The 19,582-nt window shown below is 40.4% G+C and overlaps 1 protein-coding gene across 1 annotated transcript in view; it reads right to left on the bottom strand.

Annotated features, from left to right (window-relative positions):
- SACS (sacsin molecular chaperone) overlaps nucleotides 1–19,582 on the bottom strand; it is a 78,155-nt gene that overhangs the window by 14,822 nt on the left and 43,751 nt on the right. The window contains 4 exon segments of the mRNA XM_055317250.1: nucleotides 9,496–9,587; nucleotides 10,218–11,700; nucleotides 13,547–13,693; nucleotides 17,817–17,928. Coding sequence (XP_055173225.1) covers nucleotides 9,496–9,587; nucleotides 10,218–11,700; nucleotides 13,547–13,693; nucleotides 17,817–17,928 — 1,834 coding nt within the window.

Below are 19,582 nucleotides of genomic sequence, written 5' to 3' on the forward strand. Positions count from 1 at the left end.
GAGAGAAAATGAAATTACGACATAATTCTAAAGTACTTAGATGGATTCAATCTGAAGTCCTGATGTCTATTTAGTTTGTATTTAAGCCTTTATAGCTTTTCACCCTAAAGTATAAATGTTAACACAGAAAAAAAATCTTCACATCTTAGGTTAGAAAGCCATTGATATGGTAAAGCACCTCTAACAGTATTGGAAAATAATTTTTGTAGCATTTTAATAAAGGACTGTGTTTTTGTTGGTCTTGCCTTGAAAATCATCAACACCATCAAAAGAGGTCAACTCTACAGTATCGGAAGTGTTCCTGGAGAGAAATGTTTTAGCTAAACTATTACTAAACATAATAAGAGATAATAAGTTATTTCAGAAATAACTCTTCTTTTTTCTTTTGTTTTTAGAAATAACTCTTCTAAGAGTAGTTTTTGCTATCTTTTCAAAACAATGACATCAACACACTGAATCACTCTTCAAAACTATGCTGTATTTTTTGCTTGTATTTTATTCTCAAGTTTATGTTCAGTACTAACTTTGAGATTGATTTTTGACACAGATGAAGATAGGATATTATAGACTACATCAACATTTACTTAACCAAGAAATCTCAGTCTTGAATTTCACTGACGGGGGGCTCATTACACTTGACCAGACTCCTCCAGAGTCATGGCCAGCTGACTCTGGGCATCTGAAGCCATAAGTACAGCAACAGTTCTTTACATTTTTCTTGTACAGAAAGGAGCAGTGGCAGCTTCAATGGGTGATGAGGTCTGACAACACTCTAATAGGTAGAGATATCAAATTTCTCTCTAAATACTTGGGTGACAGGGTGAAAGTCCATTCAATGGTAAGCTACAGATGAGTCAAATCTTCCAAGCAACAGAAAGAAAGATGGGAAAGGAAAGGAACCAAGAGAAGCCAGGAAAGTGCGCGTCTGCCCTCCAAGCACTCCATTTGGCACTGGGCAGGTCTAGCGGCAGCACTGCAAGTTCTGTGGGCATCCAGCAGAAATATCCACTCTAACGTGGAGCCTGCCAATGTGGTTCAAAAATCCACTGGTGACCAAATTTCTTCTCAAGAAGTCCACAGCGGCATTCTGTCTTCCTACTGTCCCTAGTGTTCATCTAGAAGCAGGGAGGCCACAACAAATGGAGAGGTCACTGCCATTACCCACAGCACCCCCAGGGCATACGACAACTACGCAGCCTACTTCTACTACTATTTTGTTTCCCTCTTTGATTATACCTTAGAAGTATAAGCTATACTAAGGTTTAAAAATATACAGTAAGAGTAGCTGTGGACAAGCTGGAAACCAAATTTAATATTAATAGGAATCATCAATATAGCAATGACTTGGTTTCTCGACTAATTTGATATAGGTACAGTTTACTTCAAAGCTGATTGACTCCAAAAATAATATTTACCACAAAAACAATTTCTGTAAAGCAAATCTTGCATCCTCTAATTTTCCAAGTGAAACATGAACTAGGGGAAAATAATACCAGCTGAGTCAAAATTTTTATTAAAAAGAAATCCATAGAAGGACACAGCAGACACTGTAAGTACAATCAGCCTATTTTTCCTAATGAAGGCTGTGTTAGCCACCTCACTCTCCTCAACGGGCCAAGGAGTGGGCTGTGTTGCCATTCCCAACTTCACCACGTCAGCCCAATGCCACTATGGATACCACAGGACTTCCTCCCTTCAGGGCCACAGATCCTAGAACTGGTTCCCCTCTATACTTTCTAATCTCGATATTTATGTGTATCTTATAAGAGAGGTGCATTCATTCACACTTTCCCATTAAAACCCGCAGCTTAAAATACAAATTTCAGCATAATTCTTTCAGTTGAGACCAAATGTTTTATGAAATGAATGTTTCCAAGTCACTTAAATATGGTTTTATTGTGGTATGTACAACCACGACCTACATACCTATATTGGTATAGTTTCCTCTCTCCTTTAATAGTTATCAGCACCAGAAAAAAAAAATTGGTAACATAATTTCTAGGTACTTTGGTAAATAAAAAAACAGGATTCAAAGAATCAAATGAACAAAAACATCAGGCTACAAATAAACACAACATTTAGTCAGTTACCATACCTGAATATCCCCAGAGAAGTTGTTGTGCTAGAATATAATTAAATCCAATCTTAGAAAAAGCCAGAATTGTCACAATTTCACATGATGGCTACAGAAATCATTCTACATCTTAAGATAACACTGTCTATGGAATCTTACACATGACGTAAAAGAAAAGCCATAAACAGAACTCCAAATAAAGCAAAATATACATTTAAGACTTTAAATGTATTTCAATGCACACTAAATTCAACTATATAAAGGGTGGGAAATCTTCATTCAAAAAGAAAGCAAAGAAGAAAGGAATATGAACTTGTATGGATAAATTACATTTCCATAGCATAAATAAAGTCATTTAATAAGCTCCCAATGTGCTTTATGTACAGAGGAGTATCATGTGATATTTGGATATTTCAGATAAGAATTAAGAAAGGGAAGGGGCACCTGGGTGGCTAGGTAAATCCAACTCTGGATTTTGGCTCAGGTCACGCTCTCAGGGTCATGAGATTGAGCCCCACCTCAGGCCCCATTCTGGGTGTGGAGCCTGCTTGAGATTTTCTCTCTCCCTCTCTTCATCCCTCCCCCTCTTAAAAAATAACTAAGAAAGAGAAGACATCTAATTTACAAGGTAAATCACTCCATAAATTGGGAGTACCTCTATAAAGTAAGTATATAATTTTTGGAGTTATCTCCATAAAGTAAATATAATTTTGACTCTATGATTTTAAAAAAAGGGAGGTTTTATCATATATTTCCACAGTTTGCTTATGGTAACCACCAATAAGTTCAAACTTCAAAGAATTCTCCATGGCCATCGAACACCTCCCTCTGCCCAAAGCAAGCCATTTCTTGGCTCAAGTACATGTCCACGGCTCTGTGAACATTTATGAATTTGGGTAACTTAGGCTACACTTGGCAGCTAACACAGAGACCATGCTCTTACCAAAGGAATTTAAGCTCTTCTAATCTGAACATTCTTCCAATTACTTTAGAGGCATTTTGTCAGTCAGTATTGACTGAGCACTAGAGACAGAGAAATAAACAAGACACATGACCTTAGACTATGTCTCATATTCTAACAGGCAAGATGGGTATTAGATAAATTATTATAAATGATTAAACAGGTATACGGGTATGGTACAAATGCTACAAGGAGCATAGTGTGCCACAAGGACACACTGGCCATGAATGAGACAGCCGAGCCTGAGGGAGCAAGACTGGGGGAGGGGGTAGAGGAAACCATGTACACCACACCTAAGGGAGGAAAAGAACAGCCTGTCCCCCAAATATGAGAAAGATCAATGGAGACAATAAGAGAGAATATTTATAATAATCACAATAATATCAAACACTGATATACCCTTTCCATGTACCAGACATCTTTATAACATCCAGAAAATGGAGCCACATAATGAAGGGCCTCATATGAAATGTTTAGGATTTTGGTCTTTGTTCCAAGGAAAAAGGGGAAGCCTTTGCCAGATTTTCAGGTAAGAAGTGAGAACGTATTTTAGAAAGATAATCGTAACCATACTATCACTCTATTAACTAGAGAAGCAAGAATGGGTGTGGGGAGACTTTCAAGGTTACTCCCATATTCAAGGTGAGACATGCTGGCCACCTGCAGGGAGGGGGGCTGGGAGACTTCTTAAAACAGGGCCCTTCTGCCTGACAGTGAGCTGTGAGTGTAGTAACCCAGAACATTCTCATGGTACAAATCCTGCCTCCAAATCTCTGGGATGTTGCTAATCTATATGCCTGAGGTTGGCACCTGACATTGCTACTTCTGCTGAATATTTCTGCACACTTCTATGAGATTGTCTCTGCAATTAGTACTGTAAATCCTCACAAAGTAGCGTCAACGTGGACAAGGCATACAAGCTGTCTCTCCAGATGTGATGTTTGCGGTCTTTCCCCTAAATGTCTCAGACAGAAGCTGGGCCAGTTCCTCTGTGAGGTCCCTCAACCTGCCACCCCTCTTCATACTGACTCTCTTCCCAGCATCTGACACAGGAGCCATCCCACTAAATGGAGGTATTATTCACATTGCTGTCCCCACTGGACTGTGAGTTCCTTCCACTTTTATTCTTCATCACATTGTCTCCACCCAGGAGGATGCCTGGTATACACAGGGGAACCTCAACAAATGTTTACTGGGAGTCTTGATCATGAAACAGAGCAAGCTGTGACACCATATGTAATAAGTAAATACAAAAAATATTTTGAATATAAATAGGATCTTGGTGCTAACCTAACCTAGCAGGCACTCTTACCATTTGTCTGATTTAGCTTTTTTTTTCTATTTATTTCCTCCAAAACCCATCTACCTGCTCTTCTAACTCTTCTCCAAATTCTGATAGTTAAGCATTTACTCAAGTAACTTAACAAATAACTCAAATGACGATGACAACATACACTCAATTATCTCACAATTATGAAAAGCAAGTAAGAGGACAGAAGATACTCATCTGGAAAGGAAAGAGTAAATCACAGGCACAATCCCAGGGATTTAATTGCCTTTTCATCTTTGCGCCCCTGTCCCCCGCAACAACATCCAAAGCCCAGCATGTGGAAGCATGAACATGTCCAACCAGACTTGTCAAGCAGGCACTGGAAATACAAAAACAAAATAAGGGATGGTCCCTGCTCTCAAGGATTTTACAGTCTAGCCCAATAAAATTATGATCCTGATCAACCAGAGAGGACTAAATGGACTATGTACCAAGCTCCCTGAGCCCAGGAGAGACATCTACCGCAGAGGTGCAAGGCCAGGGTGGGCGTAGGGCAGCCCACATGAAAGGCAGCTTCTTAGAGGACACGTGTGGGCTGAAGAGTCAAGGATGAACACAAGTCATAGTGGCAAAGAGGAGGGTGGAGAGAGTGTTCTAAGCTAAGGGAACACCACATACAAAAATACAGATGTGAGAAAACTTTCCTTCAGGTAAAGACAATCACCAAGCATCCACCTTAAAGCAGTCCCTGCACTATGTAGTGGTGACAAGTGTCTTTGCTCTCAGGAGACAAATGGAGTGGTAAGTTCATCCAACTACAAGTGCTTAGGAGGGGGACAGTTAATGAACCAAAGCCAACGAGATGGCAAGTTTACAATCAGGGAAAGCCCTGTTGCCAACACAAACAATACTAGGTCCATCCTGAAAGAATCCGCGTCCACTGGGAATGCTGAGTAGGGGAGGGACATGACCCAGTGAAGGGTGAGGAATCTGTGAGGAGGGACCTATGCTACAATGGTGACAGCCAAAGAAGAGAGAGCCAGGAAGCAGGGCAAAGAGATTTCAGGATAGGACAAGGACTCAAGTCAGGAAAATGTTGATTCTGAGATACTCATAGAGCTCCAAGTGCAAAATGATAACAGCAGCCACTTCATCAGTACCCTTATATGACATCTGTACCACGCAATTGCCCAAGTAATGACCAGGATGAGTAATGTACCACGACAACACCTTCCAATGATCTGCCCTACTGCAATACTGCAAAACTGGACCAAACTCAATTAGAAAGTTGTGACTGCCTGCCATCCTTGATTCATCTCGTATCTCATTTCATTAACTTTGTAATAAAGCAATCTTGCATTTGATGTCATTAAATCTTGAGGGCCTCAGCTAGACTCTCATGAAGGAGGTTATTATATTACCATGTTACTGATTAGAAAACAGGGCTCAGAGAGGTTGGCTAATTATCCAAAGTCATACAGTGGAGGAATCGGGTGTGAGCCCAGGCATGTAACCACTATACCACACTGCCCCTCTCATCACTGGGGTGGCAACTGGAGATGTGGCAGTCCTTCCTCAGGTATGGTGGCAGGGGTGTGGGCTGCGTGGGGAGACAGAGTGAGAGTGAAATGGAAGAGCTAAGAGCTCCCACACTAGTCCATATTCAAGGGGTAAATTCAGGAGTAGGGATTCACAAATAACTCCATGAAGCAGGCAAAGAAGCATAAAGACACTAAAAGAGAATGGTGTCATGAAGCCAAGGAGCTCAGAAAGGACATGAGCAGCATCCTCTAAGCTTCACGGAGATTAGGTAAAAGCAACCACATAAGTCCACTGGATTTAACAATAAAAAAGTCATTAACTGGTGACCTCAGCCTGGCAATTTTATTGGAAATCTAGCAGAAGCAAAGGCTCATCTGCTGTGCTAACAGATGAGGAGGAGGTACAGACTGTAGGCATATCCTATTCTTTCTAGAAGCTGGACCATGGACCAGGACAGAATACAAGAAAGGTAATCAAAGTCAAGTCTGTTGTGTTTTCCCCAAAAAAAGGATACACAGAAACATGTTTCATGCTAACAGCAAAGGGGCAGTAGAGGCAAACGGTGAAAGCAAAAGCAGTTACTCAATATTTAGCTCAGGACTCTAAATGTGATACAAGTACCACTATCAAATGAGACAGATTCTATCAGAGCTCTGGAGTCAGAGAAGCACCCACGGCAGAGAAAAAATACCTCATGTTACAATTCCATGCAACAGCACTTTCAAAACCAGGCAACTGCTTGTTACTGATAGTGAATAAACAGAAGTCCACAGTGCTGTATGTCAGCAAAACAGCCACATAATCATTATATAGGGTAAAAAATTAAAATACTAAATACAAACTCAAATGTTGTACATGTGAGATGCTCCCCACCACATGAAGGGAGCTCTATAAAAATGACACGGCCTCTCCCCTCCAACACTCACTCATCCCTTCCATTTGCCCCACGCCATCCGACAGTGGAATGACTGATCTGACTGGTAACTTCAGAAAAAGAATCTGCACGTTTCTAGGAAGCCTTGGGGGGGGGGGGTTTCTCCCCCACACTGCGCTGTGCAGGGCAGGACCCCTGTAGGACAGCCTGGAGTCTTCCACGCGGCCTGTGCATAGACCAGTGAGCTGATCTGGATGATTCTGGATCAAGGGCAGAAGCAAGCCACCTGTCCCCAGCCATGATCTCCACTACCAGAATTATCAGGACGTCAGAGGTGATCTGTGACGTTTATCTGCTGGACTCCTCTCAGGGCATCTCTTTACCAACTCAGCTCTCAGAAAAACAAAGCAAGGGTTTAACTTACTGGATCCTCATCAGGCTCTACATCATAATACTCCCCAAACAATAAAACTGTTAAAGGCAACAAACTAGTATGAAAAACTACTTTTTGCCTGGAACTAACTGTACAAAAATAATAGGGAAGATGCCCAGGAGGCAGGCACCTATGGGCCAGATAAAATATTGAAAAGGCCAGAGGTTAGGATTACTTAATAATCATGAGAATGGTAGCATACACTTTAACTGAGATAAAGAAAAGTGACCTTGAAGATAATGTCTGGGAGAACCGAGCTATAAATTATGGGTGACAAGCAAAAACAGTCAACATGTCCCATCTAGTGTAACAGTCCAGAGAAAATTAACAAAGAACCAGAGAAAAAACAGTGCTTATGGTATAATTCCAAAAAACAAATCAGAATCCAAAGTAGATAAGAAAAGATACCCAAAGTACAAAGACACAACTTTACAAAAATGTCAAACTATGTCAGTAAATGTATAAACTTAACTCTTCCCCAAAAATATAACAACAGGTACTCCCTTCCACTTAAGGATGAACAGGCAGGTTGTGGCCATGCCCTGTGCCACATGGTATCTAAAAAGTTTCCAGTTAAAGCAGTATACCCTTTTCACCTGATTTGGTTCTGAAAAACTTGAATAACTGGGCTGATTTCCAAATCCATATCCACCTGAGAAACTACTAGCCATTAACAAAAACATTCTCTTCAAAAGAAAGTAATATAACACACAATGAGAAAGAACGATCTATAACTCAGCTACTCTGGATGGATCTCACAAACATAAGAGGAAGTCAGAGAAACAGACACGGCACATATCGCATGATTTCCCCTTCCAGAAAGCACAGTAACTAGCTGAGCTAATCTGTGCTACTAGACTCCAGGATCACGGTGGGAGTGGTTAGGACCAGAGAGGCAGAGTATGGGTGTGGGCAATCTTCTGGGTTTTGAGCTACATGTATTTGGTTTATAAAAAAGGCACCTGGGTGGCTCAGCAATTGAGCGTCTACCTTCAGCTCAGGGCGTAATCCCAGGGTCCTGGGATGGTCCCACACTGGCCTCTTTGCAGGGAGCCTGCTTTCCCTCTGCCTGTGTCTCTGTCTCTCTGTGTCTTTCATGAATAAATAAAATCTTAAGTGCACTGAACCTACATTTATGACATGTACTCTGCTGTATGTACATTATATTGCAATGTGCAGTTTTTAAAAGAGACTGTCAATACAGATTCTAAAAAATAAGGATTTCTAAAACTTTGGAGCAAAGAACAGTAGGGTTATAGGAATCCAAGTTTAGACTCCCTCAAAGGCTTTGAAGATGACCATTCCCAATTCAGTGAATAATCTGGATAGTGGAAAGATCCACGTCCAATTCCTTGCTCACATTTACAGATCCTTATGGTAACAGCACTGCAGATTCCTCTTCCTTTGGTCTCACCTGGGCTCATCCTTAGCTCGCTTCCCCCATCCCAACTCCTTTCACTTTTATCTAAATGAGTCAAGATGTACAATGACCAGCAACTTTCCTTTAGTCATTTTCCTTCAGAAGAAAAGAGCAGATGCTATAAAAGACAATGCCACAAAAAATGTGCTTTCTAACCTTAAACACTGGTACAAACCCAGAATTTTTCAGGGCAATATCTAACTTAGAAAGAAAGAGCTCAAGCAATGGTTTAATAAGGGCAAGGATGCTCACAAAAGTTGAAAGATACTATTAAACTGAGAACCATGGTGATTTTTTTCTCCCAAATCACTCTGTCTCTCCCTAAAAAGAATTCTCAATAAAGGACATCCTTTGCCAAGACCTCAAGAGTCCCCTTTCATGTGTCTGCAGCTGGAGGCAGTGCAGACCTGGAGCTGACCCAGCATGGTCACAAGAACTCTGAGGACAGGGTGGTACGGGCGACACAAAGCTGGCAGGTGCAAGACCAAAGCTCCCCGCACACATGAGCTTCTGACCTGGAATCAAACTTTCCTCTTCGTCCTCTATGCAACCCAATCAACAACATCTGTGCTACTACTATCCGGGCTACAAAATGGGAGACTTAGGTGTGCATGTGAGAAAGGAAATGGGAAAGCATTAAAAGTTGTGTAAGAAATTACCATACGTGTACACCACCCTCCCATGACAGAAGAGGTTCTGAAATACAATATCTGACTTTTGGACTCTTTTAGAATCTAGTACTGAAATGCCTTAAAATCTAACAATTATGTTAGATTGAACCAACTGAAATTGCTAACTTACAGGTCTAGAATGGAAAACTCTTGGCAATTTCATATTGGCTCAACTTCAAAGAAAACTTATAAAAACTTAATATTTTTAGCAATAGGTTTATTTAAAAAAACAACTGAACAACTCTAATACCTCGGGTTTGGGCAGCTTCCTTTAAAGCAGCGATGAGGTGAGGCTTCAAGCTATCCAAAATGAACCTTCCTTCAAGACCTGGGAAAAGGGACCTAAAAAGTGAAAGGAACACAGCAATTATAACCTTCTAACGATTCTAAGGTAAAGTAATTCAATTTTGTAATTTCAAGTCAGTTAAATGTTCTATTTTACATAGAATTATAATGCGCATACCAAATCACACTATAATACTTTTTTGATTGAATATTACTTAGGCTTCACTTTAAAATATGGTGGCCTCATGCACCATATCCAAGTCCAAGTAGTCTAAACATCTTAGATAAAATCACCTTTATTTTCTGAGATGACATACACATCCTCAGTTAAATTAATGTACTATTCTCATTAAATTTCATCAAAATAATTCATTATAGACACATCTTACTTCGTTATCCTTAGTACTTTATAGCCATTGTTTTCAGGGTCCTGTTACTGAGATTTCCAAGAGAAACACCTGTTCAGTAAGTTTCTGGCTGACCAACATTTCAATGCTTTTTCACTTTAGGATGTAAAAATGTGCCTTACCATTGTTTAACAAAGGATTTCTGCAAAAGTCTTCCTGACTACAAAATCTACATGGATGAGCAATGGATTTCACAATAAAGGAGAGGGAGGGAGGGGGAGAGAGGAAGGGGGATGGGGCCCTCAAGGGAACAAGCACTGCAGAAGCATGAGCTCTCTACCTTGGATAGTCTTCTGAGGTAATATAAATAACATCTTGATCTGATACGGATGAGGAGAAGGGCACAAAATTTCCATTTTGTAAAGGCAGCAGTTCTAAGCCCAGAAGTTCACTATAGGCCTGGTCAGAAAGCACGAATTCCAGAAGGTGAAGCTTGTCTTGGGCACCACCAAGGTGTGCAGACTTCCTCAAAACCTGCCGCACCCAGGCGGGTGTCACCTTCCTCACAGGTTTGGCACTGGAGGCAGCAAGCTGGACCGCAGCAGCGAGGTTGGCGGGAACCTTGACAATCTGCTTCCCTGAGCTCTGGAGGTAGCTGAGCACACTTTTCGCGCACTCCCAACTTTCATCCAGTTCCGAGAAGTAAGCCTGCTCCAACTTGACCCACTGGTTGCTAAGGGAATACATGACTGCGTTCTGGAACAGCTCGTTAAACAGAGGCTCTAACACCGGCTGCCAGTGCACCCTGACCTTGCTCACATCAGGCCAAAGCTTATAGATGAGGTCAACTGACAAGGGAAAATCGGAGCTCCTTTCGGTCTCCAGACGTTTTATGGAATCTAAGATGAGAGTCGCATAGGCTTTAGGGACAACAGTCATGACGAGAAACTCATTCCACAGGGCTGCAGGGTCTCTCCACTGGTCCAGCTCTCGCCACTTGATGCTTCTGCGATTGTCAGTCAGGCCAAAGAACCCACTGATATGAACTGGAAGGCCTGTTTTGCTCTCCTCACCTGGCGGCAAGGGCAGAAAACAGAAGGCTTTTCCTGAGAAATCAGCTGTTGCTCCTTTTTCTTCATCATCTCTCGATAAAGACATGGCTATTCCAATGATTGGGACAAACTTCAGTTCATCAGCTAGAGAATCAAGTTTACCGCTAATCCCTCGCCCGCCCACACTGTTACAGACCAGCCACGATGTTTTCTGCGCGTCCTTAGTGCTCTCATCTTCTAAAACTATGTTTATGTGATATGTGACACAGGTGATGCTATTGCTTGGAATCTTTTTACAATAGTTACTTATTGCAGTTTCCAGGATCTTTACAGAATTGGGCCGCTCATGTTTCAGGGCCTTATTTTCACTAGCAGTCACCCTAAACACCAGTTTCTCAGTTCCATCGGCCTCTCGGACATGTAAGGAGACATCCTGCACACTCTTCAGGAAGAGCAGCACTGTGTCTGCATCTGCCCTGAAGGAGTCAAACAACTCAAGAACCTTCTGCTTATTGTAGAGGTTACTACTAAGCTGGGAAGGCTGTAGGCGAAGAGGGAAACGGAAAAACGTTCCTGGAAAATTGGCATTTACAAACGTTTCCTTGGTGCTTCCAAAAATGCCAATAAATGGCGCAAACTGGTCCGAAAGTTCACTAATTTCTTTGCTGTCATCTTTGAGATTCCAACATTGGCCTGATTCATGTGGACCAAAAAGCGTTTGATGAGGATCTAGCATCCCAATCTGATCACCACTAAAGATACAAGGAACATCTGTAAAGAAAAATTCAACAGTCATGATTGATGCTGAAATTTAATGGACAGCTGTAACTATGATGCATAGCTACTATCAAGATATCATATGTGGAAAAGCATAAACCATAAAGTGACTTTAACACATATTTATCTAATAACAAACTAAATTTAGCTTCAGAAATGTAATTCTCTGCATATGAAATATAGTAATTTCGCTTTTGAATCAGTCAGTATCAGGCAGAGAAACCTGAAATGAGAAATTCTTCACCATGGTGCCTTCATAAGGACTTCAAGTCCTTATAAGTTTTGACAGGTTTTGCCTCACATGCTGACTTTAGCACCAAACCTTCATGCACCTTTAGCACCTTTAATATTTATGGTCATCCACATAAGGCAGAGCCGTCACAACCACGGACCCCTAAAATTTCAGATATTTTAAGTAGGAAATGTGACATCCACCAACTCAGCCACTCAATCGATCAACAATGTGGTGGGATGGCACTCTGGGCTACACTCCCTTTACATCGTGTCTGCACTCCCGTTACTGAAATTATGTCAGAGACTCCTGATGGTTGTAAAGCATAACGCATGACCTTTGCAAATCCTCAGATTATAGAACAGCACTCCAGTTAATACTGTCCGACATCAACATGCTCATTCTCAAGCAAGGAACAAATCCAGAGATATGCAGATGCTCACAGTCAGCTAGACTCTGACTACAAAATCATTCCTGCACAACAGTCTCCACGTTTAGGCAACTCACAAGCGTGCCCCTGTAAAGTTTTAAAACTTCCACATGTCACACAACTGAGGGGTAACTCGAAAATGGATGAACACATCAACGTTAACGTTCATGTATAATTGTGACATAATTTAATATATTTGTGTTATACAATATACTATAATAATGTAAATGCAATAAAAATATAGGCTTACTAAAACCAACCTTATAGTGGGGGTGACTCAATGTCCCACTTGCCAAGGACAGCCCCAATTCAGGCCAGCTGTTAGGGAATGATACCACCCACCCTCTTCCACTCTGACGGGTGTCCCAGTTTGAACAATAAACTATATGGTCACCCAAGCTATAGCTATAGCTCTGCCAGCTAGCTCAGTCTCTCTTTTGTAAGTTCAAAATGCAGAGTTTGAAACTAAACCACAGCCAAGTGCCAATTCCACAAACAACTTTTTATCACAAACTATGGTAAATACTGGTTGCTTTGACTCTGGAAGAATAGCCACCTTAGAGATATCTACAGGAAGAGTTTCAAGTACTTCTTATGTAACTCTGAACCAGACTCCTCATATTCTTTCTAGAACCAAGCATGATTTAAAAGTAATCTTTACAATACTCAAAAGTTTAAAAAGAGCAAAATTTTTATGAGGAAAATGATGAGAAACCAGAATCAAAGATCTTCACTTTGTTATTCAATACTACTGAGTATTATACTTTCTCTTTAATCTCCTAGTATTTAAAAATACGTACAAGAAAATCTGTGAAAATCAGTTTGACTCAAAGACATTCAGTGTAAAATTTTTTAGAGCAGAAACAATTTGTGTAGGCATTTCAAGAGCTACGTTTCAAATCTCATATAAAATGGATTAATATATAATATTACACTGAGCCCACCAGATCATGACATTAACTTTTAGCATCACATGAGGAAACTTTGGTATACTGACCATGGCAACTTTAGAAAACTCAAAACACATTGGTATTTCACTGGCATACTCCTTGCTGCTGCCAGAGAATTTGGAAAAGATGCCTTTTAAAACAGTATCATCTCCAAAGTTAACCAAATAAATTACAAAAGACAGGTTAAAATAATTTTCACAACCATGACTGAAAAACCAAATACTACACCTGTTATATGATAGACAGAATTAAATCCAATTCCAAATCTTCCAACCTTCAGGGGGTCGTCCTTTTTCCTACTTCTTGCTATTTCCTGAATGCCATGCCAGTCCTCTGGAGTGAAAACTGCATTGTTGTATACATACAGAGCTGGCCCTGGGTATTAAAATGCACATGCAGAGAAACATAATCAAAATTTTTTAAAAGTAAAATACACATGCAGGTATTCAGGAAGAAGTAAGCCATGGCATTCGGTCCTCTTTCAAGAGCTTCCCCTACATAAAACTGCTTATTCCGTAGAAGATAAGAGAAGTGAATGGAATTACCGGATTTTACACTATAATTCCAATTTTCACAATAAAAAAAACCCACAAACTTAATGGTAAAAATCGCTAGCAGAAAAAAAAAAATATATTGCTGGCCAAAACTCCAAAAAGGAAAAATTAAGGATGCTATGATCCTTAGACATCCAAACCACAGAGCAAACAAGGAAATTAATCACAGTATACTATTACTATACAAAATTTATTCCTAAATGGCATATTTAAATTTTTTTGTAAATGGAATAACCTATAAATGTACTAAGGAGACTTGCTATTTTAAAAAACATTATTAATATATTATTTCATATGGAGAAAAATAATCCTTAATAATAACAATAATCAACTTGTTTTTGTCAGCCTCTGGATTTTTTTCTGTACAAGCCATTACCTGTATAACTAAAACAATCATTAATGTGACAGATTTTAAAATCAGCACTTTGGAATAATACTACCCTGTCTCCAAAGCATTCCTTTAAAAAGTCATCATTAAAATTCAAAATATTTGCATTTAAAACGTGAATTGATAATTCAAAATACTTTTAGAATACCCTTTTGAAACTCCAGAATCTCTAACATTCTTTGAATACGTTCAATTATAATAATTCATATTTAAAACACTGTTCTTTTAAAGAGTTACTGAAATATAACAAACATACAATGAAGTGCAAAGATCCTAAGTGTACAGCTCGATGAATTCTTACAAAGTGAAGAAACCTGTGGAACTCCCACCCACATGAACAGAGAGAGCCCTCCCAGCTCCCCCAGAAGCTTCTCTTCACTCGCCTATAAATTCGAGCTCAGATACGGGGACACTGGCCCCTGCCTGTTTTACAAAAATGGCCTGGTGCTGTGTGTCAAATAGTGTAAGAATGGACAGGAGAGTCGCCAAGACTGCGAGGCCTTTCCGAGGAGGAGCATGTGGTAGCTGAAACAGACGCTGGATTTCAGACCCAGCTCTACCATTAGCACCTGCATCACTTCAGGCAAACGGAAGTCTTGAAGGCTCAGTCTCCTCGTCTGCTCATCTATAAAGTAAGGAGAACAGTATTGCTTTGCGAAGAAATGTGGGAGCTCAAATGACACAGTACAAAGGAGGGCCAAGCACAACACCTAGCACAGAGTCAACGCCTGAATGGTCAGATCCTGTTCCTGTTGGAGTCATGGGTGGTACCTAACGCGGTGAGTACTTACAATTAGCAAGATATTACTACAGGAATCTTAATACAGTAAGTATCCTATTAGCCAATGATAGCCAACGACAGCCAGTCGAGAGTGGCATCTGGTGAACAGTGTCTGGTCCTGCCAACTCCAAACGTCCACTAAAAATACCTATGAAGACACAGAAATGGGAACCACAGAAGCTCACAACGCCGAACACCGAGACCAGAATCTGGAGAGAACCTGCATAACTGGAAGGGCTACGGAAGGGAATCAGAAATCCAGCAGGGAACACGCCACTAACACTGCCAGGAGCAGAGCAGAGCTACCCGCCTGAAGGAAGACCTCCCTTCCTTCCCCCTGTCAACCCGAAAACCCTTTACTGCCCAGCTGCTTTTACAAAACATTTGTCAAATTACAAAACAATAGATGCAGGTTCTTACAAATTCAAACAAAGTAGTACTTCACATAAATAAGAATTTCCTCCTCACATCCTCCTTCTCCAAGCCTTACTGACACACCAAAACTGTCTCCCGTCCAACACCGTCAGTGAGCTCCTAGCAAGAAGGAGACAGGTGACAACCACCTGTCACCCGGAACTGCCAGGAACTATCATGGAACTGCCCTGTACACTGGCTTCTGGAGCATGCCTTACACAGGGGCTAGTCAGTGTCTGAACCAGGTGGCGCTCCGACGAGCCCACCTCAACCAGCAGACAACTGGGCGAGTCAGCTAGATGCTTCGCTCTTCACTGGCTCCTGCATCTAGCAGGTATGATCCAGTTCTTAGTCCACGATTTTAATCATGGAATTATCTGATTATACTCATCCTGGAATCATACTCATCCTGGAGATTTAATCTTGAATCTCACTGAATCTCCACCTCCACCTTGCAGATCAATTCCAAAATATCCTAATCCACCCTGATTGAAAGGGTGCCTCTGGATTCTGAGAGTGAAATAACAAAATAAATCTCTTCAGAAAATTTTCTCAAGGGGATCCCTGGGTGGCACAGCGGTTTGGTGCCTGCCTTTGGCCCAGGGCGCGATCCTGGAAGCCCGGGATCGAGTCCCACGTCGGGCTCCCGGTGCATGGAGCCTGCTTCTTCCTCTGCCTATGTCTCTGCCTCTCTCTCTCTCTCTCTGTGACTATCATAAATAAAAAAAAAAAAAAAATTTCTCAAACAAAAGTTATGTAGGAAGGAAGGAAAGGTTAGCAGCAGGCCCGCAATCTACTTTCTCCTTTTAAAAGGGAATAGGGAGAGAGAAAGAACCCAGCCAAATCTCCTTGTATAAATGCTTATGACAGATCTCTGGGCAAACACACTAACACTACCTGCTAGCAGGGGAGCCTAGTGGGTACTTACAGAACCTCCTTACTTTAAGTAAACCTGGAATTTATAGATTTATGAGACAGAACTCCCTGAAAAAGTCACAAGCTATTTAATTATCAGAGAAAAACATGAACTTTTTTATGATTAAAACAGCTCCTTTCGTGCAGGAGATGGCCTGCATGCATCACTCAGAGTCTACCTCTGCTAACTGTAGGCCCAGCTGTGTCCCACACAGCATGAATGGACCTAGGGGGAGGTGCTGGGAGTCCAAGACTTCTCCACACTTCCTTCACTATGTCTCTTCATTAACCACATCTCTGAAATCCTTATTGTGTGAAAATGTGTGCGATCTCCTCATTCCTATGCATTTCAATTTGACAGACTGAGCCTTTTGTCATCTGATTATATAAAAAAGAAAAACAAGGTGAACTGAAAAGTTCTCTTCTGCATAACTAAGTATCAATAAAGGGAAACAAAACTAAGATCTAAGATGATACCAGCTAATATAACACTGACATCTGAACACTGACATCTGAACGTAAGAGAAGGACAATCTCAAATATGCAAGAGCGTATAGGGTCCTCATGTTACATAAAGCTATAAAAGATAATTTCTCCCTACTTTTACGTGTCCAGGTTTATTTTAAATCAGTTCATCTGAAAATACTTTGAAGAGACTCTCTCTAAATACAGCCAACCCTTGAACACGGGTTTGAATTGCATGGATTATACAACAATTTTTTTTGATAAGTGTTATAAATGTGTTTTCTTTCTCTTTAATGATTTTTTTGCATTTTCTTTCCTCTAGTTTAGCATATTGTAAGAATATAGTATATTATACATATAGTATACAAACTACAGGTTAACTATGTTATGGATAAGATGCTTCTGGTCAACAGTAGGCTGTTGGTAGTTAAGTTTTAGGGGAGTCAGAAGTTACACATAGATTTTTGACTGCACGGGGGTTGGCACCCCTTACCCCTACAATCTTCCAGGGTCAACAGCACTTATTCACAAATTCAGTTAAATAATCTTGTTTAAAATATTTTTTTTAAAAAAAGAAGTAAAGTCAAGGCTAGAAACAAAAAATCATAGACCTTAGGAAGGGGTTTGATGCAAAACACTTCTAGGATCTCCTCACACTGTCACCTTTATGACTCTATGGTATACACATAATAATATCAGTGTGACACCAAACATAAAAGTATCACACAAATGAGCTCATTTATCCAAAAAATAACTTGGAGGCAGATTTTATTCTTATTACCATGTATAGGAGAGCAGACTGAAATTAAGCAGGGGCCAGGCCACCCATTTAATCATGGTGAGTAAATATGAGGGTCAGAGTGAGGGCAGGTATATCGGTGCCCAGTGGAGACATGCCTTGTGGAGGGCCTGTGCAGGACCAGGATTCTGATCACCTGTTAACACAAAAAATGAAACTTGTCCTTAATTATTGACTCTTACCCTGATATTGTGCCATATCTTTTGACCAAAGAGTCTCCGTTCCATACTGAGTTTCATCGTATAAAAATTTAACTTCCGTGGCCCCCGCATCTTCTGCATTCTGAATTAGTTCCTAATCAAGAAATATATCAAAAAAAAATTTAATAATACAGTAATCCACCACCCATCTTTGAATTTACCCATAACATTTAAAAAGTAATTGTATTTAAGTAACAGAAACTCACTATTGGCATCATTACCTTTAAATGCAGTGGGGATACGACTGCAAGTAATTGTCATAGGCATCGAGAATATGGTTGAGAGCTTGTGAGTCTTTCTCTAATCATACACCTAAAATGTGATTTTTGACTTGCTATCTCCTAGTTCCGAATACAAATCCTGAGACTATTTATAACTCTCTTATTTATGATCTACCCAAAGCCTTTATTCAAAAGAAATTATTCCATTTCCAAGAGCTGCACAGACTGTTCTCTTTCTGGGACAGGTACTTTATTCTCAAAGCAGTGACTAAACACAGACTTCTATTTATCACTTCCTTACCAAGATTACTTTCTCTTAGGAAAAATGTACCAGTCTTAATGTACCCACTAGTATTCTGCATTCTTGAGAAGTTGAGAGATGAACCTGTCTTTCCCCTGTACTAGAGCCGAAAGCATCTGCACAGTCAGAACTGACTCATTCCTTTCTCATAAAGAAAATAGTAATGTTATTTGGTGGATGAGTGGTCGCACCTCCGCAACGTAGAAAGAAAAGAGCAAACTGCAAAATCACACCCGCTGGCAACTGCAAAAACATCCTCACAGTCTCACAACCCCTATCACTTTGGCATGCCTACCAACAACATGTTGGGTGCTGGTTCATTTGAAGGGAGCACCAGACTCTGAAATAAGAGTCCAACTCTTAAAGCCAATGCCATCATCATCAAACTTGAAATGAACTCAAGAAAATATTTCTTGCTTATTCTGGGCCTTGATTAAATTTAGTAAGGCAACTGCCTGGATGAGCTCTGACTTAGATCAAGCCAGATCAAATGGTTATATTCACCTTGTATTATTCACCCTAAATGAGGGGAGGGAGCAGTGAAGACAGATAAGTGAGGAGAACTTATACTGATCCTACGGCAATGCCAACAGCAAAACCTTTACCAGACAGGAAAGGGACACAGTGCCCACAGGCCCTGAGACAACAGAAGACTGAGTGAAGGGACAGAGCAGAAGTGGAGAGCTAGTTTTGAGATATGGTATGGTGTTAGTTGACCCAGTGCACACTGAAAGGCTGGGGAGTCCTAGCCCATCTGCTATTGAACCTGGAACAAGAAATTTTGAACCACGCCCTTATCTACATCATCAGCTACAAACTGCTCCTATTTATACATCTGCCTATCTCTCAAAAGATTTTTAAGACCAATCCCTATCGCATTTAGTCTAAAAGAATTCCTAAAAATTAGCAATTTTACTTACATTAGGACTTTATAATATAAAAGACAGAAAAAAGAATTAAATGGGTAGCAAAATACAATGTTATCTATAAAATGATAGGACTTTCGAGGTTGGATCTTGTTTTCATTTGAGTATCTATTTGTGATTTATGTGCATTTTAGGGAGCAGTTATGAAGAAAATGGAACATAAAACCCTAAGTCTCAGACCCCAACTATCAGTTTCCAGCTGAACAAAAAACAAGATAGTATACTTTTTTCTCAAGGGATAGCTTTCAAACTGACTCTGAGAAGAGGCAATAAATGTGCTAATTTGCACATAACTTTGGG

The sequence above is a fragment of the Nyctereutes procyonoides genome, unplaced genomic scaffold (assembly GCF_905146905.1).
Source record: "Nyctereutes procyonoides isolate TBG_1078 unplaced genomic scaffold, NYPRO_anot_genome, whole genome shotgun sequence".
Lineage (NCBI taxonomy): Eukaryota > Metazoa > Chordata > Mammalia > Carnivora > Canidae > Nyctereutes > Nyctereutes procyonoides.